Below are 22259 nucleotides of genomic sequence, written 5' to 3' on the forward strand. Positions count from 1 at the left end.
CCTCTCAGGTGTCACCCCATTCTTCAACTTCAACTCGAACAAAGCTTACGATGGAATGTCACTAATTAAATACTTCATTTGCCAAATCGATCAAATTCGCTTTCTCAACTTTTTTAAAATTTTAATATCAAAGCACTTGACTGACCCTTAACTCTGTATAATCAAAACAAATTTCTCTAATAATTAGTGTTAACAACACTAAACGACACTGCTTCGGCCACTGAATTATGAATAAATCATTTATTTCAGAAGTCAAGGCGTACACTAATGCAAATTTCGCGTAATAAAGATCATTAATAAAGCTTCATTAAAACACTTTTGACCAAAGTAAATGAAAGTTAAATACCTATGAAGGTTGGTTTCTTTTTTTTTTAATTCTTTTATTATTCATAATTATAAAGCCATTGCCAAATGTGCATAATTACATGTGCAAGAAAAGTTACAATATAGGTATAAGTACAAATCGACTGAAGGGCTGCTAAAGTAATCACCATGATTGAGTGTTGTTGATTTTCAGGGTCATGGCTTATTATATATCTGATTTTTTTTTCGTTTTCTTAACTCATAAGAGACGAATTGCACACCTTCCATGCGAGGCAAAATAGCAAAATATAGTAAAAAGTATCACAGTTTTCTAACTCTAGATAGTGATATTATTTTATGGACTAATTTAATAGAAATCTCGTATAAAACATATTCAACAAAAAAGTTAACTTTCACGAATATCGTCTATAGTTTAAAATAAATTATATTAAATGAAAATACGTCAAACGATCCACTAAACTCTCTGCTATCAAGCGATCATCTACCTAAAGTAGTCCACAGAAGTGGCAATAGAAAAAACCAATTTGCGAGTAGTGCCACAAAGGCGGGAAATAGGGACATACTAACTAATCTTGCCGTAGTTATGTCGGTAAGCCTGGATTATGTTTGGGAGAATTTTTCAAGCGCTATCGTTATGGAAAAGAAAACGAAGGCTTGTCTTTTCATCAAAATTTCAAACTCCTTCCTCTCCTTTACACTGTTCCCTGCGAATTTATTTGTAGATTATGTCCTTTTTCTTTTAGTACTGAACCTAAATGACGATTTTTTCTTACTTGAGTTTTTTTGAGACGAATGCCATTCGATTTTAATGATGTATTTTTATTTTATTTCGCATTGCGGAAGGATTTGCGTTCAACGTTATCTTGTTTGTATGAATTGGGCAACGAAGTGATTAATTTTTATTGCAAACATACTTTCTATGCATTATACTGCCTGTCGCGCAATAATATATTGAGTTTGTGTAGATGCATGCAACACCCAGAATGACTTGAGACTCCGTTCTGCTTTTTATGTGCATCTATTTAGAATCACTTTTTGAATCGATTTACGTTTATCGGTCCACCTTATTTTTAGTGGCAAGAGGTGTGGCAATTTTCGAGATATTTTGATGAAATGTGGTACTCTGACGTGTTCTGACTCAAAGATGAATGCTGTTGACAATGGGTCTTATATAACATCATTTTGAAAGGTCATTATGGGAATATTGATAGGGAGGTGCAGGTTGATTGTAGCCCACTATAACCTTTTTACTTGTTTTTTCAAACAATAACTATTAATACAAAACGAACAAAAAAAACTCCCAACCTGGCGATGATCTTCAAGGCAAAAACTTTGTCTCGAATGGGTTAATGCGAGAGAAAAGTATCTAAGATCCAAAATTGCGTTGAATGGCGTGCAACGAATGAAAATACTTTATCGATTTGAGCATAACAAAAAGGAAAACGAATAATGTATTGCGAGAGCAAGAAGATTTATTTGCATAAATGGATACGAGGCGCACTAATAAATTATAACACATTTGGCTGGGACATGTGATGTTTAAGCAGCTTAAAAAAAAAAAAGGTTTACGCGAACTAATACGCATAGTTACAGTTTCATTAAAGCAAAATCAAAATGAATATGAAACAGTTTGGAACGCAGATGGTCTGACTTCAAGTATGTATCTGTAAATTGGAAAATGTGTAATGGCTTTGGTTGAAAACGTTAATGGAAATCGTTTTAATTAACCCAAAAACCAATTTAAGAAAACTACTATTTTCCCGTTTCATTGGCATACGTTTACGCATAACAGTTGGTTTGATGTGCAATAAAAACTAACAGCAAACACAAATGTATGTTAAGCGAAATAATTGCTTTATAATTTAATTGATTATGTTTTGATTGAGTAAAGCTTGTTTTCGTACGATTTTGCTCCAATTTTCTTTTTATTACTTTCGTGATAAATCTGTTATAAGATAGCATACATACATTCATACTTTTCCATTTCCATGAGTTGACTTTAATTATTTCCATTTTATTTGTTTAAATATTTCACTACAATAACCGGTTTGATCTTTAATCGCCAGATTTTCTATTTCCATTGCAAAGTGTTATTGTAATTAGGCTTAAACGCTTTAATACATGTGTAAAAATAAGTATTTCATAAAAATGCTTTAAGCAATTGAGCCAGTCATCTTAATGCGTGGGGATGGCAGTGATTCGATTTGATTCTTAAATGTGGAATTTCATTTTCAAATCTTCTTCTTTCCTCTTGTTGTTGTCATTGAGGTGATATTCCCTGTTAGTTAGGAAAAAAGACGGGAGGAGTAGCCTAAGAGATGTGTGCGCGATCAAGCGTTTACTGTACCCGAAATCATGTGGCAATCGTAGTTAAAGTACAATTTACCGTCATGGGAATTGAATATGGATATGGCGATTTGATATACGCACTTCCTGGCTGCTGGGCTTTGCGCTGGACGTTAACAAGTATCTTGTGTTTGAAGCGTTGCAACGTAAAGCAAAGAGGAAGTTATAGTCGGTATGAATATAGTCTTCGGGTACTCATCAGTTTTTCAGCAGGCTGGTCTACGATATTTAATTTTAAGAGCGATAGACGGTGTATTCGCTCTATAGATCGATCAAGTTGTGGGTAAAGCGCATTGTGTTTCGGTAGTATTTTCTTAGTACTTTAATTTATATGCATTGTATTTTTGATAATAGTGGGGAAAATTTGATTCTCGAGGTCGATAAAAGGTTTTTTGAACGTTTAATTTGAAATTATAAATAAAAATTGTAGCATGCGATAGAAAAGAAAATGATGTTACATTTTTCTTCTGTAAATGCAAGGGGCATCAGTGAACACGGAATGAAAAACAAGTGAAATCATTGTAGTTGGGCAAGACCAACCATCAAATGCCTTCTTGCTATTGCTTTCAACGGAGTATTCGCTGAATGGCGTCCAGGAAGTACCAAGAGCAAGAGTATGTGCGTAACTATAGCAAGCCTAGTGCCGGTAATCCTAAAGTATTGTAAAATGAAACTATGGAGTTCACGGGTATAAGATTACCTGCTCACTCGAACACAACGTACGGTTTGCTATTATTCAGCAGGAGTGCTACAATTATAGTGAATCTGGCGTCATTTGACTGATTTGGCGCGTTTTCACTACACGTTTATTCTGAGTGTGTTGGTCTAAAATAAATCATTTATCTCAGAGTTAATTCCTAATTGGGTTCGCATCACTGGGTTGTGGATATTATGTAAAAAGCAAAATTAAAAGAAATTATTTGCAGAAATTAGAAAACTTATTAAATATCGCGGGATATAAGTATTCTTCATAATTCCCTTTCCGTTTGCGTGTAACCTACACCTGATTGTCGTTGTTTTATTATTTACAAGCAATTGTTCGAAATGCATATTGCCTGTCATCGAAGGATCATTTTCAGAAGGGGAATATATAATATTTTCTCTATTGCATGTTTAGATCAGAAACGCTATGATAATCAATATTAATTACCTGATCTGGTCTGAGTCCTGGCGGCACCCAAGTATACTCCTCAATGGCACATCCGCTGTCGTCGTCTGAATGTGACTGCCGTTGTAGGTCTAAATGTTGTCCCACCAAAAAGGGACCGTGACCATGTACCGCTGATGGATGATGAAGCAGAGAGGGAGGTGATGGTGATGAAATTGCGGGCGACAATTGATGTTGTTGTGACTGTTGATGATGATGGGACTGTTGGTGTTGCAAATGATGTGGCTTTAATGAGGACGTCGAATACTTGGACATCGATGATGATGCAGATGCTGCTGGTGAATACTGTAATGGAGCGTGATGCTGCAAAGATGTTGCAGCTAACGGTGTCGTTACAATATGTTGAAGATGTTGTTGTTGTTGTTGTTGTTGCTGCTGCTGCTGATTATTGGGCTGTTGTAAGTGAGGTGGTAAATATGGATGCTGGTGGGATGAGACCGGTGGCAGGTGAGTTAGCTGTGGTTGGTATTGACGTTGCAATGGTAATGGGGATGTAGGCAAGCCGGCGGTATTCGTTCCGCAATACAAAGTGCCAGCCGAAGAACTGCTGGGCAATGGCCCTTTCGATGGCGAGGCATTATTGCTGCCAGTGCCTTGTCTTAAACTATTAAGAGGTGGCAATGGCGGTGGTGGTGTACTGGAGCCCGCTTGGGAAACGTTAGCTGTAGCTGTACAGCTCGGTGAGAAATGCCTGGGTAGCGTTGGAATTTTTTGCAGGTATGAAATTTGTGTGAGCGGGGTTCGGCTGATGGGTCTGCAAAATATAAAAAATAGTGTTTAGTTTAATCAGCGATCTATTGTTAACTTGTGCATTGCTCATCCTAAAGCGGCAATGCTTTTAAGATTTTTTTTCTTGCTAATTTATAGACATTGCTTCATAACTTTGGATCAGAGATGGGAGATTTTATCTTACAATTATCTGAGCTGTGCTATTTATTTAAAAAAGAAACGTTATGAATATAGAAATCGTATATCGGAAGTTTTTTCTTTTTCAAATGAAATTTATTTATTTAAATTACATATAATATGAAATGTATGATATATTTATGTGGAGTTTAATGTTTATAACAATTGCATGCATTTTTTTCTTTTTTAATAAATTGCATCTATTTTTATTTTTTATAGTTCTTTTTATGAATTTCGTGGCAATTAAATGTACTAATATATGTGAACGCATAAATATTTTCACTGGAAACTCCTTACACTCAAAGAGTATCAACAATAACAACAACAACAACAACAACAGCAGCAGCAGCAACAGCAGCAGAAAGCACGTGCACAAAACACAAAGCATATGCGCATGCGCATGCTCATGCGAATATGAAATCAGTTTTCATAGAATTCTTTCAAAACATTCACAGCGGGTAACTGAACGATGGTGGAATCAGGGAAAATGTAAAAGCAAGCACCAGTAATCGCATGACCATGCTTTTGCTATGCTTGGTGTCGCAGCGCAGCATTTCATGATCCCGGCCAGCAACAATGATCAGTAAAGCAATTCTCTTAAGTGAACCGCACAAGTAGTGAACAGTTTACGTGATTCTCACCGAACAATGTGTATTCGATTTGCTTCTCAATCAACTTTAACAGCAAGAAAGAAAACAATTAAGAAAATTATATTCGGCTGCGGCCGAATCTTCTATATCCATCACTTTGTTCTAAAAAAAACACACCGTGAAAAGAAAAATAACCAAATTTCCATATACTCTACTGTTGGACGGGCATGGCTGCTTTTTTCCCCTTTTTATAAAACTACTACAAGATCGCTCGTAGAATAAGGCAAATTTTTAATTGTTGTAAGTAAAAACAAACCTGTTACTAGTTCATATTGCACTGTGCGCGTGCTTAAGTTCGTCGATTTTCAGTTCCCTCTGCGATTCGGTCCGCAGAACAATCGTTTTGACAAGACTTTCATTTTCATCCCTGCGAGATCTTTTAGTGTGTCTGTTAGATCTGAAGCCGGTAGATTTACCTTTGCAATCTCGGGTTTGTGTACCGCAGATATTACGCAGAGGGACCGACATGTGCACTGGCAGACAACCATGCTAAGACAGTTTTTATATATTTTAAGAAGCTTCCTTTTGAGTATTGCAAACCTCTTAACGAAATGAATGCATCTCCATCCTTGGGTGGGGAATGCGAAAAGAGTAGTTGAAAAGTGTGTAAAATCAAGCTTGTTTATATTTTTATTAGCATCATTGCGCTCTGTCTCCCTCTCTCGTTTTTTTTTCTCTATTGCACCCTATCAGGCTGCCTAACAAATTACTTATGAAAAAGCGTTATTGTAGTAGGTGTTATTGTCCACAGCGGTTGGTCATATAGCTTTTCAATCGAAATGTGTCAGCCACTATGACTCGGTTAAAAATTACAATTTCCACTTAATGCGAGCAAATTCTTTTAGATGCGAGTAGAGAGTAGAGAGCTACAATTAAAACATAATCATAAAATGAGTTTCGCATATGAACGGTCATAACAGAAAGCACTAAGAATCGTACTTCTATAGGAGTAGGATTTTAAGATATTTTCTGTGTAATGTTTTACCTTTTAAAAGATGAGTTTACAATAAATGCCAGCTTTTTAAAGCAAAGGAATAAAATGAACATTTCCTATAGTTTTTCCATACGGGTAACTAGTCGGTGTTATCGTTTGCTTTTAAATGGAACTTTTATGGCGCTTATTGATGTCTTCAGTTGAGCATTTTTGGAGCAAGTGGAGCATGTGTATAACGGCAAATGTGCAGGCATGTAACAATTATATGAAAGATTGCGTGTCCGGAAACAAATTGACCAGGTGTGCTGAACAACACTTTCTTTCCTCGGGCAAATTTTCTCTGCATGAAATGTTCTGAGTATATTTTTTAGGTAATCGTTTAAGTACACATAACAATTCGTACATAGACAGCGAGATTTAAATCATCATATAAACATCTTTTTTCGTGTTGCATATCTCTTTGAAAAATATGCTGCTTTCCCAAATCTTGTATGAATAAATGCATCACATAAACATATTAGGTGGACAAGTAAATTCCTTCCGCTAAAATTGGTTGTTGCATAAAACGTACCTGACGCCTTCAATTTTGCCGAAAATTTTTAGGTATATAATTTAGACATTGGTTTTCGAATGACGTGAGTTCCAGATGTTTACGAGATGTCTTTCCGTGTATATCAAAGTTTAGATGGATGTCATTTAAACGTCAAACTGATGGAAATGATTAAGTTAGCTTGGAGTGAAAACGCATTGAGCTACGAAACCGTTAGGATATGGTTTGCATTTCGGGCGAAAAAATTTTATCTTGAAAATGATGAAATTCACACATGTCCGTCTGTCTCCAGGAAAAGCAGCCAAGAAAATAATTTTGAACTTGGGTTGAGAAGTATTATCCCAACCCACATATTCTTCCTACCTGGAATCTTACCATGGCCCCTTATCTAAACGGATGCAGTGATATTTAGCAGGTCGCCGGTCACAAAAACGGAAGAGGTGCAAAAATGCGTCGAAGCCTATTTCGCCCCTAAATCGACAAGTTTCCAACACTGAGGCATCTATAAACTACCCGATAAATGATAAAAGACCCTGGGCTATAACGATGTCTACTTGGACTAGAAAGCTCCGTAACAAGTAAGTTGAATTTTATCAAAAAAAGTAATGGACTTATTTATACACCCATTATATCCATAATGGATTATAATAAATAAGCGTGCATTCGTTGAACGTTCATTTCATTTTAATAGTAAAATGTACATATGTATTAAGCTATGGAAAATATTTGTATTTAAAAACGGCTTAGTGACGCCTCAGATGCAAATGAAATTTTCAAAATTGATTTATTGAATGTTTTTATGAAAGTTGCTTATTTAAGTTAACATGTTTTATCGGACGGAGCTCAGGTTAGATAAATAAAGTGATTACGATTTGAAGGTTTATATCATAACTTGGGTAACTCAAGTTGCAAAATTTTTATAGATTGATTGATGGATTGATTGGTTGATATTTTATAAAAAATTTATTCTAAACTCTGTTGATTCAAAATCTCAAAGCGAACCTTGGTGAAAGAGAGAAGGAATATCGTATCTATCTGTTGATCCGTTGCTGATTTGTGGTTTGCAGAAGAAAAAGAGAATAGTTTAGCCTCCGGATGATAGTCAAAAATTACACATTCTTTGTCAGTTTTTATAAACAGCACACGGTTTAAATCCATTGCTATTCTCGGTAGAAGACGTTCCATGAGAGTTGAACAGACCGCATCCTTTCTGTCTTACCAGGCAGCGATTCGGTCTTGCAATAGATGTGGATGGTACACATGAACCTGCCTATGAGCAGTTGCGATTAGAATTCTCAAAATAAATCCACTTTTTATTCCTCGTGACGGTACGATGAAAAAGCGTCTTTCTTTCGTCTAGTTCGAGCAAAGAAAAAGTGATATCGACGTATGTTTTTCCAGATATCAAGAAGAAACTGATGCAGTTCGACGGTCAATACATTGGCAACTAGAGCCACTTTTGGGAAAATGCCGGTTTCAGATTTCCACGCCTAATATAGTATGTTATAAATTATTTTAAGCTAATAAATTGGAAGACTATTATTTCTCCAACAATTTTATGATAAACTGGGTGGGTACTGAAAAATTGTTTCCATCGTGTATAAAGTAATTAGGCATTAAATTGCAGCTTAACGTTTAAACGACACATAAAATTTAAGAAATAACGGTCAAACCGGTCGACAGCACTAACGTTATTGTTCATAACTCGTTTGCATTATGTTCATCAACTAAACATTTTAGGTGGCAGGTGGCTTATAAATTATGTTCTGAAATTTCAGTCCAGCTGCTTCTTCTTTGGATTTCCTTATGTCCCGCGTTTGGCTCTCTCTTACATTTCATTTTAAATACTAGAAGTAAGGGTAAGGAGATGACCCTTCTCTACTTGAATCTTCGGAAGCGCTAGTTAGAAGACAATACATTGTACTTTACATTGTACTTGTATTTTTCCTCCTTTCTTTTTCATTGTATTACGTACACGAGAAAAAATTTTAATAAAATTGATAAATAAGCGCAATGAAATTCACTGATGGATTTAGAAGTACTTTCCGAATTTCTGTAACACCATAAATTTAAATTAAGAACATAAGAAGGCTTCAAAAAATTTACAGTAACAAGGGTTACCAGTGCTTTAGTAATTAACATTTTATAAAATTAAATGCGTAATGAGGCTTAAAGTTCTTGCACGTAGGTTCAGTATAGAAAATGGGCGAAATGGGCAATGGGCGAATGGGCACCTAAGCATGTCCGTCCTTTCATCGGTCCCTCTGCGCAATTGTGTAATATCTGTGGCAAATATTCTCCCGAAGATAAGGCCCCAAAACTTGTAAAAGAATTTGAAAATGACTCAATCTTTTCAAAGAACACGCCTACCATATTCGCTCCTCTGCGCCACATAAATTTTCATCTTTATTCCGAAAATTGGAAAAAGACGCCGTGCGTTTGTTCGTCTCCTCACAGTGATGGGTATAAAATGTTCGCGGGGAAAAGGGGTAAATTTTATATAGATTAAAAATTTAAGCCTTCACATCGCCTATCATTTGAGTGAATAGAGTTATTCCGCTTATTTATATTATATATGTATGTATACGAATGCATACTATAGTAACCATACAAGCGTCATTGTGTGGAATAAAACTTTCATTGTTTTATAGACGAATTCCTTAACGAGTTCAGTTTGGTTTTTCCCCGAAGCAAACATGTTTAATTTATTTAATTATTTATCTATTTTTTTCTTGCACAATCGGGTCAGATAATTAAGAGATTGTAAATATAGTTTTCAATATATCAATAAAAGCAAAAGAAAATCTCTACACTTCAACAAAATGATAAAATTCATGACAAGTAAGATGTAAAAAAAAAAAGAAGAAAATCATTCTATACATCACTGTAGCATTGATCTGATGAGGGAAGGTGTTCCTAGGTTGGAAATACCAAAATGATCTGAATGTAATAATTCGTTCAAATAGCGGTTAATTCTTTTGATCGAATCAGTGATAAATCGCGAACAACCAGCATATCGTCTTATCTCTCCTCGATATCTATCATGCATTTAACTATCTTTGGTTGTGGATCAGTGAGTCCATTTCATATAATTGTTGGTTCGTTGCTTCACGATACCTAATGGTTATCTCATCTTATAATTCAAGTATGATGTGCAATTATGGGTTCGGCTTTTTTGTTTTTCTTTTTTCCGTTTTGCACGCGCAACTGATTTCTGTGTTGCAATGACAATGGCTGCGCTTAATCTGAAACAGTTCATGTGTAAGAATCTCGATTATAAAGGAAATAATCCTAAAATATAATGATTGGATTGGATTGTGCTGTGCACTTGTAGATATGTATTTAAAGCGTTTCAATTAAAACTCAAACACCAAGCTTTGTAGATGTAAACCAGCATCTAATGTTAAAAGATTGCTATGCAATATAAAAACTAATTTATCGATACTTAAACAAGGTAAATATTATTCTGTTATTTGTCGATGAGTACTTCAAGCACTCGCACCGATAATTTCAAAGAATAAAATTTAATGAAGTATTATTAAGTGGAATATAATTTTTTCTTTTTATCTTTAATGAGAGTTTTACTAGCGTCTGAAAAAAAAAACAAAAAAAAAAAAACAAAAGGCTTGCGATATCTATAAGAGATATATGAATGCTATTGTATTGTGATCACGTATAACTTTTAATCTTGAGATTGGATGCCGAAAGTGCAAAGTTAGATATTTGCTTGGGACTTCTAAAAATAGCTTAGCTTTTATTTCATATTAAATTTGGCAATTACACGTGGAATGTGAATTAACAACCGATTGCAAAATGTATTTATCATTGAGTATTGTGTTTTATGATACACACAGTTGTATTTTTAGAGAGGTTATATGTCTTCACATGCGTACAGGAAGAACGAAAATTCCACGACACGATTATTTTAAATGCTCGTAAACGTTTTACTAATTAAAAGCAAGAGGACCAACCTATTTTATACTTTCAGACTGCAAGATAATGAGTGGAAGATATTATTTGAATATTTAAAATCAATAGAATGCGAACATGCATGGGGAAGTACTTGGTTTAGTGTAGTGAAAAAAAAAAACAGATCGTGGCAAAGCATAGGCAATGGTTGCTGTAATAAATATTGTGTTTTGAAATTACGCTATGAAATTTTAACGTGTTCATCATAATTCCCATACCTGACCGCTGTTGAAAAATTTGTCTTTCACATCATTGCTAAACAAAAAGAAGCTGAAAAACGTGTTGTAAAAGTGAAGTGTGCTTGCTTCTATCCGACTACACTTGCGGAGATGGCATCACTAAATTGGAGAGGCATCGAAAAATAGAGAGAAAGTATATAGTATTTTCTCCACTACTGAACGAATCTACAGCCATTTTTGCAGATTTTACAAAAATCTCATCATATTTCTATGGAAGGAGTTATGCGAGTTCCCTAAATATTCCCTTCTCTTTTTTTTGAATTTTAATTCGCACAGGAGACGTCTTCTGTATATATAACACCGTGATGGTCACAACCGAGTGGGGAGAAGAAAAGCAGTTGGGGAATAGGATGTGTGCCCAGTCGTTAAATGTTATGCTTTTATTAACTAAGCATCCACTGCGACGAGTGCGGTCAATACCTTTTGAACGGTAGCTTCGCAACTATGTGGTCGGTTGATAGGTGTTATGCTTTCACTGACTAAGTACTCACTGTAGCCATGACGGGTACCCTGCGTATGGTAACTTGACAATTATGTGTCCAGTCGATAAGTGTCCGCTCAAACCTTTTCGAGCTGAACACTCACTACAGCTACAACGAGTGCGGTCAAAATACTACTAACAGCAACTTGATAACTTGGTAAATGTGGCCTAAAGCTTTCAAAGTTCCATACGGTTAGGCTTTTCACTAACTTCTAACTGTCTAAGTGTTGCAAAACGAACACGATACCGTAATGCGAGGTTCTTCTGGGGCCAGCTTGACGAACCGTTATTATTGACTGCACGTAAAAACATTATTTTGCTTTGCTCTAATTCTGAGCATATTGCTACTGCTCAAAATTTTCACCGCTTAGTGGAGTACAGAGAACATTGCAAGAGAATTATTAAATAAATCTGACGATTCTATTAGAGTAGCCTGAATAGGTAAGAAACCTGACTACCAGGTCGGTGCTTGCAAGTTCAGATCTCAAATTCGATAGAGTTTACTATGGACGTAGTCACTGCTTAGTCGATGAAGACATAACACTTACCGATCGTGCACACCGCCACCGCCTCTCTATCTCTTTCTTCCCTCATTAACTTCTTCCGACCGTTAAAGAGTTACACGAAAAGAGAACTTGGACGTTGATAGACAGATCATATCGAACAAAAAGAAAGGCTTATCAACTTTGTCACTAAAAAAAAAAAAAAATTATCATCAGCGTAAGAGTTCGCTTAAAACGTCGTAGAATTCATGTTCATGCAGTCGTAAGCTGAACAACGTAAAGAGCTTCGTCGTGTGAAACTTTTTTCTCTTGTCTGCTTTTTTAAGCTCCTTTCGAATAATTAATAATAATCGTTATCGGTTTAGTTTAATAACCGCACTAACGGTTTGGTTGTTTCAGCGTACTACAGCGTATGTTCGTACGTTCGTTGCAAGACCGCTTGATTATTTAATATTTGGTGACATAAAATGTACAAAATGTAAAACATCCACAAGCAAGATTATAAAATAAAATGAAGTAAATTTGTAACACTTGACTGAAAAATTGCTGTATTTGCTGTTAATGTTGTTGCTATTTGGTTAACAACAACAACGCTTTAAAATAACACTTTGTTAAATGCAATGTAAACTAATGCTTACAAATACTAACATAATCAATGCACCGACTAATGGATAACGTTTGCGACAACAACAACGCAAAGCAATTTGTTACGCTTTTAATTTTTTCCTTTACTCTACCACAAATGGCGAATATGGGTGTTTCCAATAGTGTTTGAACACTAACCGAAAGGGAGGGGGGTATTGTTAGTTAGTTTTTCAAAGCAATTTTCACGTATAATTTAGTAAGAAAACTAAAAGTAATTATATTTTTATTAAACATTTTTTGTTTTTTTTGCATCGAAACCGTTATATGCAAAACCTTTTGAATGAAAAGACTTCTTAATAATAATTTCACACCTTGAATGCAAGTGTTCTTCTTCTTTTGTTATTTACACGCACTATAACTTACAAGCGACAAGAATGAAAGATATTTTGTTAAACAACAATAGCTGAACAGAGAAAGAAAAGAAAATATTTACACAATTTGCTTAAAAATTAAATATTCACACTGCGGTGTTAGAACATAAATAAAGCAAAGTCCAAAACACTTATGCAGCATGTACACACGCATAGCTAACGTGCCTACACACAAAACACAAAAGATACAAAAATAACAATGACAACAATAGCCCGAATACAATTATGTTTTTGTCGTTAAGCTTGGTCTCAAGAAGTGCATGGCATTGTTGCCATCTCCTGTTATAAGAAACAAGTGCCATTACATCTGCACATCGTTTCTTAGGCGTTTAGTCATTCTTCACGGCATATAATATAATATAACAAAATGTATTTTTTATGGCCATTGTAACGGTTGGATGTATGTATCGTTTTTCCAAAGACCTTTTAAAATCAAAGAATTTTGTCCTACAAAGTCGACTCTCTAAATTTACTGGACATATATGTATATATAAAAGAAAAACGTTTAATATTTATTTACAGCTTTGTGAGGAAACTATTATCAGGTCTAAGGTACTTAAATGTATTCGTGAAGGTAAACTAAAAGGGTTCGTGATAAAATATTTGCAGTTTGCAAGGACACTGGCAAAACAATACATATGGAAAGAGAACTATCTTTGATGTCCTAGGGAGGAAATTCGCTTTGCCTTGTGACAGGGAAATTTCAAAAACGAAAGGTTTTACGCCTTTGTGGGAAAATAATAATTTTTTTTCCCTTACTTCCAAGTTCTTTACTTATCTATTACCCTTAGACCCAAACGGTATAATAAGAGGTGAGTCCATTGTAGGTGTTCCTGGGTGTAAAATTCATCCGCCCCACAAAAAAGTATGTCAAGTGGTACCTTCCAGTTATCGGAGACAAAAATCGGTAAGTGACAGTATGTGGGATTTCGAATTTAACGTGAAAAAAATGGATTGGATAAGAAAATATTTTGAACCTCTTCCGTATGAAGGCCCCTATAGAAGGTATGCTGTTGCATAGCAAAAATGTTCAATTTTCATACATCACGATGAGAAGGGGTTTATAATAGTAACCTGGCAAATTTGGATCACATCAGTTTATACATGAGGCCCTCATGCAAAGCAGGTCTTCGTGTGCGACCTAGAAAATGCTTTCCAGGCGTATTGCATAGTTAGAAGGTGTACCCCGCTTTTGTTATACCGACCAATACAGAATGCGATTCTCAGCCTCTCTCTCCGTTTGCCCATCTAGTCGCCTTGTTTTCTTGTATTAAATTTTTGAGATATTTTCATGAAATTTGATACAGAAATGTGTTTTGGCCCGAGAACGAAAGCATTTGGAATCTGATCTGCATCGGACCACCTTTTCGACTGCTTCTCATATAAAGCCTTATTTTGACAAGCTGTTATATGAACAACTGTAGGTTGTAACATATTTTTAAAGTGTGCCGTGGCCGACTATGGTGGTTTTGCTTGTTAAACACATATTTCCAATGCTTTTATGAGTTCTCGAAAGAGGATGAGTATGCTCTATATCGATGTCCTATTCTCAATGAAATCTGCGTGCAAGCTAATAAGATTCGGCTTAAGCCGAGTACAATTTCAAGTTGTTTTTTTGACAGTAAAACTAGACGCAAGAAGAGGAACAAGGCGCATGGAATAGAGAAAGGGCAAAGTTAAGAGAGTCAAAGAATTTTCCTGCATTCCCTACCACATATTTTTGATTATTTAAAAATGTAATACGCAAAGCAGAAGGTGCTACTGAAGTGAAGTGTTGAAGATGTGAAGAGAAACTAAATTTATTTTATGGTTTCCTTTGAGAATAATCGAACTTTCCGATTTGCTTGCAAAGACAATTCCTCCTAGAAGCGGCAGTCAATAGAAGAATATTGAAATAGCGATTGAAATCATGACGTGACCTCGTAACAAAAAAATATGGATTGCTTTGAAGCAGACATTGGCCAAGTCTACTCTGTAGCCACTTACGGCTTTAAGAGTATTTTTATTGCTTTTTCTTTAAGTAAATCAATTTCCTTTACAAGCACAGAAACCTTATCTAACCAGTGATGCAACTATTTCAACATTTTATAATACGCATCACTTGGCACTTTTAAGTTTTATAACAAATGCTTCGAGTGTTGGCGGCACATATTAAAGGAAATGTAATCAATAAGAAAACACGCAACAACAAAACCGATTCATGTCAGAGTGTTTGTGATGAAATCGACAATTAAATGATTTCTCCACCAATTCGTATACGTACTGATTGAGGTAACTAAATACGAATGTCTAAGATGTAATAGCTAGCAAACCATGTATGCATACATACATACCATATATCTGTATACACAAAGCATGCATTTTTACACGCATCTGAAATCGTATTAACTCAATGAATTTACATAAAAGCTGGTGCAGCGGCATGTAGTGTTTCCAACGCACTTCAACTTGAAAAATCAACGAAATCAAGTGTTTGCACGTTCGCACAAAACTCATTAATAGATTTTGGAGGCTTAATGCTTGTTCCTCAGCGCCTATTAGAGCATTGAAAGCACCGAGATGAAAAAAGCGGCAACAATTTTTTTTTTAATCTATTTTTCAAATAAAAAGAAAATTTCCTTTTTTTTTTATTTTATTTTCATTTCAGTGGCACATTTATAATAAGTTTTCACTCTATTAACATATTTTTCTTCGGGTGCATACGTTTATGCAGAAACATTAGCATTTACATGGCGTGGAAGGATTCGATCAAATTGAAATAGCTGGTGTGTTACTTAGTTACGTAGTGGAAAATCTTCACAAGACTTGAAAAATCTCACGCGAATGTTTAATAAAAATTGCAATAGCAAGCTTACTAAGGCCGTAGCTAAAGTACTTGTGCTCGTGACATTGAGAATGTGCCCGTAAAACTGCATCAAGTCTATGTATGTTTGCACGTGAATATGCCAACAATTACGCAAATTTTCTTCGGGGAAAACACACAAAAAAAAAAAAAAATAAATAAATAAATAAAAATAAATAAATAAACAACAGCAACAACGAAACAAAGAACACATGTTACACAGCTTTTGTAAAAGCTAATGTTCAGAGGAGTGGATGGTTTGATAAAATGCAAACATTCCTTCGCTCATGTACACGGGTATGAACACATCGTGTGTGCTTGCAACGATGCATTCATTGCCTGTTTGCCTGTTTGCTTGGTTTCGCATGCAACGCTAGCTACGGTCACTTGTTGCTATGAGTTATTTATTTATTTATAATTTTTTTTCAACTTTAATTTGTCGTCTGCCGTCATAAGTAGTCATTAGCATAAGAATTATTTTGTTGTTGTTGTTGTTGTTGTTGTTGCTGTTCTTTTTGTAATTATTATTCGTTGTTTGTTAGTTGATTGACTTCTTGGCTGGACATTTTAGTGGCCACCACCATGCAATGGCGAATAGCGTTGCATTAAAAACTTTAAAAAGCCGCCAACCAACGAGCACAACAAGGTCTTCCAAAGCACTCACACAGACACACACGCGCGCGCGCAGGTGTATACAAATAGCCCGGCATAGCTTGAAAATTTTAAGTATGTTTGTCGATGCTTTCTTACCCACCTTTCGTCTTAATAATCATATAAAAATTACTTATCATCCTTTAAGTACTTGGTAGTGCCGGTTAATATATGATTTTCGTCTGCAGGTAGATTTACTTTGCATTTCAGCGAGCACATGTGTGCATATCTTTACACAGAAAGAAGAGGAGTTGAAAAAAAGAGTAAAAAGGTTATATGTTTCTGCTCTGTTCTCATCAAAATGAGTCAGACACACACATATGTCTTCTTAAATAAAATAAATTGAGATATTTTAAGTAAACCACGGCTAGTTTGGCTTACGCATGAGGAGCCATCTAAATTTAAGTGCATCTGCTCCTAGTTTTTAGCAAACTTTACGAAAGCGCGTAATATAAAATTTTTGTAAAATATCTTAGATCGACGGCGAAGCGATCATTCTTGCTACTTATGTTGGCATTATTGTCGTAAAATGTAACCTATCCTAAGAGAAAATGCTTCACCGAAGTCCCAGCCATTCTACAAGAACCAAACTTTGCTCCGAAAGCCAAACTCGAAACGATTATCAACACAGACAGTTTGTTGATCAGGAGAGCAATCCGAAAGCTCTCTATCTAATTCCAGCCTGAAGTAAAGCAGTGGACCACCATTGTCAATTTTGTAGACAAAACTAAAATTTGTTTCCTACCGAGTTATGTTGATCTTTTGGGAAAGCGGTAAGCAACCAAATTCGAGGCTTTGGCACTATTAGTTATGGACGAAACAATGAAGTAGATTGACCTTGAAAAATATATAAGAAAAAAGTGTTATATATTTTATGTATCGGAAAAAAAATTATGGAGAAAATTGACGAAAATAAGCGACAATGCTAGAAACTACTCGGACATGGATCTTAACCTTAAACTACCGAGTAAGTCATTTTGATCTTTTTTAATTTTCAAGCTTAAAAAAACGAGTATAAAGTATGGATTTTTTTGGTGACTTTATTTCAAATTCCGCTAACACTGTTTTCTTACATAGTACAGATCTTGAGATGCCAATGACATATACCTAGCACTAGCAAGAAGCATCATTTTGATCTCCTATTTTTGTTATTAAAAAAATATATAAAATCCTCAAATTTACTACAGACATTGCCTAATCGATCACGAACATTAAGATAAAAACTGAACGTGATCTATTTATGCACGCCCGCAATATTGAAGAAACTTAAGCAACTTCAAGAAAAAGCCTGACTTCTTTCTTAGCTTTATCCATACTTTTCGACCCAACATGTACTTGAAAATCTATGATCCAAATATTCGTATGGATCGCCTTCATGGCCAATCCATTTTTGGATTAAGCATGCAGATGGATTTCACGAGCATTTAAGCAGCAGGGTTTTTGAAATATCTTCGCACGATCGAAAGTTGTACACGAAAATAAGAACAAATTAACGCGGGCGTGTTAAGAAATGTACTTCTCTAGTTGCGATTGTAGACAAAGTCTTGTAATTAAGCATCTACTCTGTCTTTGCGAAAATCTTTCTAATACTCGAAAACACATATTCGAAAGGTCTAACCATATCGACATCTTAAGAGTACTTGGAGAGCAATGGAACCCATGAAATATTTCACTTTGTTAAAACGACTACACTAACCATATAGCGATTCACATTTAGAATACATAGGCTTTTGCATACGCAATCTTTTCGTTTTATTACGAAATTCTTCTCTGGATACGCTTCGAATCGTAAGATCGTGGTTTTGTTCACAATCAATTTTTTTACAGTTTTCACAGTAATTTACAGTTTACTTAGTTTGACAGCATTCTTAACTTAAACTTTCTTTTCGACTCACATTTTCTTTTCCTTCTGACTCTGCCTTCCGCAAATATTCTGTTAATACACAATTTTACGAGCTTATCACTATTACCTAAGTTCATGGCTTCGCTTTAATCCGTTAATCCCCTAATCTTTTTCGTCGGTCGGCAGCTGCCTGACGCGGCACGAATTTGCTCCAGGTTTTTCCCTCTCTACGAAATTTATTTTCTGGAAAAATCACTTATATGGTTTGAAACGAGAATTGGGATTTCCGTAACAATTCTATAATTCATTTGGTCCAATAAATCTGAAAAATATGCGCCTTTTACTGCTCAATTGTGTCCAAGATTGTAAATGGGGACGGGATGGAGACCGGCAAACTGTTGCCCGTGAACTTTCCCGCTGCCGAATTATTTTCCATTCTAGTCTCATTGTAAGCCGCCAAAGCCCATTCTTTTGTACCTTTGCGAATCAACTTTTCATCCTTAGTTAAGTAATCACCAAAAAGCTCAGATAAATTTGGCCTAAAAATTTCCAGACTCTTTCTTAATGTAGGGAGACGAATGTACTATCTGTTCCATTGTGGACAAACGCGTTATACACTTTACAAAAGTCTTTTTCGCATCGCTGATCCAATATCATATTGGAGACTTTTTAAATCGTTGGTGGTGTTGTAACTTTAACCGACCGACCGACGTTTTATTCCATTTTAGAAAACAAGTGAACCTTACGTAATTGTTACGAGAACAGTCCCTTTGATAATTCGGACACGCTGAAATCCATCATAGAAGACATCGAACAATGCAACGAAGACATGAAGATTGGAAAAAAAAAATGTGTGAATATAGAAAATATTGGTAATCGTTACGTGGTACATTACTTCTATTTAAAAGGTCTCAGCCCAATCAATATCAAATTCGAATTTGTTTGGGGTTGTTTTCTGCTTCGTTTACAAGAGTGAAATATGGGGTAATAGAATTTGAACGAGGGAGTGCAAGTATCTATTACGAATATAGGGGAGAGTAAGCAAATAAGGTGACCAAGGAAAATTGTTCGGGTGACCATAAAATGAAGGTGTGCGACTTAGCGGGCATGATACCTATCTATTTGTAAAAATGTTGCACTACATTAGCTGAGTATATGGGCATAAAAAAACTGTACGTAAGATGGGAGCAACGTTGTTGACTACAAAAACAGCCCTGCGAGAATTTTTCAAGTCTAATGTTTTGCGAGCCTTCTCATTAATAAAGACGAGATTTTGCGTTAACTCGTAATCCATTATTATTATTATTATAAATTTAGCCAGAGAATAAATTCTAAGACTAAAGTCTTAAAGCGCTAGCATCTAGGGCTATCGGCTTTTATTAAAAAACTCTACCGCACTTGAGGTTTGAACCCACGACTATTGAGTTGCTAGTCGAGACTCTTGCCTACTCGGCCACTCAGGCGGAACTCGTAATCCAAAATGCAACATTACATTACAATTGCAAGAACCCTTTTTGTGAGCGTAAGACGAGATTATTTCAGCGTTAGGGTAATCAAGACAACAACAACCGCGTTTGGCGAAAAAAGAGTTGTGTGCTGGTAAAACTTTATATCATCCTAAATAACTCTCATTCCGTTACCCAAATTAACGGGTTAAAGGTCAACTTTCGTCTTCAATTTGCCTGAGGTGGCACTCTCGCATTATATCCTCTTTTAAAACTTGTAAAGAACGGTTCCTTTGTAAAAGGACTACGCAAAATAAAGCGGTAAGGTCTGCAATTTATGGCTCGCTGATTTTTAAAATAACTCCAATATTGAGCACCGCTAGGAAAGCTATATCGAGCTAACTTGAGACTATGTTGAGAACAAAAGATGTTTTTAACACCCTACACCACCTATGTTACAACGATATATTAAACCTGCGCGAATGTATGCAAAACACAAAAGAACGTGAGATATACACACCTTTTATTAAACAGAATCACTTTCTTAAGCTGCTTCGTCCATCCGTCTGTCTTGTTTTGTGTTGTACTTTATTTATAAAAATGTATGAACAAATGTCGGACGAATTGGGGTAGCCCGTGTCCCTCTATGCTGTTGTCCTTAGTTTTCCTTATCAGGACGGGCACTTTTGGGATTACGCTTTCGTTCATTTAAAGGTAACTTACCAAGGTCGATATAAGGGAGAGGATGTAAACTTTGTTGAGTTTTAGATTAAGTTACTAGAGGGGTGCATTTAAAAGGAGTTAAAGTATTTCACTAATTTCTTATTTACTTCATTTACTATATGAAAATATATTTTTACCTTACTAAGTTTATCTGACAAATGATTTTTTGTAAATCTATCTTTTAACGCTACACGAGTAGTAAGTAACTTAGTAAAGCAATTATAAACCAATTTTCTACAGGGTATAAATAACTTTATGATGAAATATTATTTGCTTTTGCTGGAGGGAGAATAACATCATTTTTTTTTTTTTTTTTTTTTTTTTGTGTTATATAAGACACGCATATGTGTTTAGTTTTTTGTGAATCCTTTGGTTTTTGCCGAAAGTTTTGTGCTATTGGTAAGAGAAATAAGAGAAAATTTAGTACAAACGCTCTTCTAAGAAACCACACGTATTGAGTTATAGACATCATCTGTGTACTAATAGCATGTTTCGTGTCTTTACCAAGTAACATATGCAATGCAAAATTTTGCATATCTTTTGCCGTTGGAGCGACTAAAAGTAAAATTTATGACTGTGTCGAAGATGTTGTTTTTTATACTGTAAACAAGCAGCGACAGCAGCACATGCAACAGGATAAGAGTCTAAAATTACATAAAATGTAATTTATGCCTGGACGACTGATTAGACTTAACGACAAATACGAAACAGCTCTTATATATGCATTTGTATGTATGTGAGTGATAAGAAACGAAAAAGTCCAAAAAAAAAGGGTTTCAATTACCAGCCGACCGACTGACTACGGGCTTTGTGTGGTTTCTGGAATTATTTATTCACACACAATAATGATTGGGTGAACTATTTGCAAATAATCTTGTCCAACATAACTTTTCTGGTATACTTTGTTGGTGTTGTTGGTCTCCTATTTTATTTGCTAGAAAATGTGAATTCAATTTCGTTTTAAGACTGTTCGGACATGTTTATGCCTGTTTTGTTTATCTCTTAGTCGTAAAAACATTTGTACGGACTTACGCACTTACGCACGGTAATAAATTGTTGCATTTAATCCATAATCCTGAGTAAGACTTACCTGTAATAAAAAGAAAATAAATTTTATAGTATATATAATAATAGGCAGTCTTATCGTAGAAAAGTTTTCACGTAAAACAAATAATTCATTAATTAAATATAATGAACCAATTAATTAATTAATTAACATAGCTAATTAAGAAATTAATAAAATATAATATTAAATTAATTAAATGGCAATATATGTTTAATTAAATGACTTTAATTAAATACAATTTAACTAATTAAACGAAATTAATTGATCATTTTGGTTGAATTAAAAATTTAATTAATCAATTAATCAATTATATTAATTAATAATTAATCAAAAAATGAATTTATCAATTACTATATATAAACTTTATAAGTTATTAATTATTTAATTTATTTTATTTAATTAAATTCAATTAATTAGTTAATTGATATAATAATTATTTAATCAACCAACATTACTTTTCAGTCATTAAAGAAACTTAATTAATTAATTGTGAGAAATTATTTGGTTAAAGACTGCAATATTTGTCGACAATTTTAGTGAAGAAATACTAAAGATACAAATTTTTTTAATACAATGACTTTAGGCCTTATTTCTTGCCAAAAT

General features: G+C 34.9%; 1 protein-coding gene across 3 annotated transcripts in view; it reads right to left on the reverse strand.

The window, feature by feature from the left end:
* LOC119636060 (protein prickle) overlaps positions 1–22259 on the reverse strand; it is a 178526-nt gene that overhangs the window by 14562 nt on the left and 141705 nt on the right. For all 3 annotated transcript variants that reach the window (XM_038031149.1, XM_038031148.1, XM_038031147.1), the window contains exon 2: positions 3821–4592. In XM_038031149.1, the coding sequence (XP_037887077.1) occupies positions 3821–4592 (772 nt within the window). The remainder of the gene's footprint in view (positions 1–3820; positions 4593–22259) is intronic.

This window comes from Glossina fuscipes, unplaced genomic scaffold, assembly GCF_014805625.2.
Source record: "Glossina fuscipes isolate IAEA_lab_2018 unplaced genomic scaffold, Yale_Gfus_2 27, whole genome shotgun sequence".
NCBI lineage: Eukaryota > Metazoa > Arthropoda > Insecta > Diptera > Glossinidae > Glossina > Glossina fuscipes.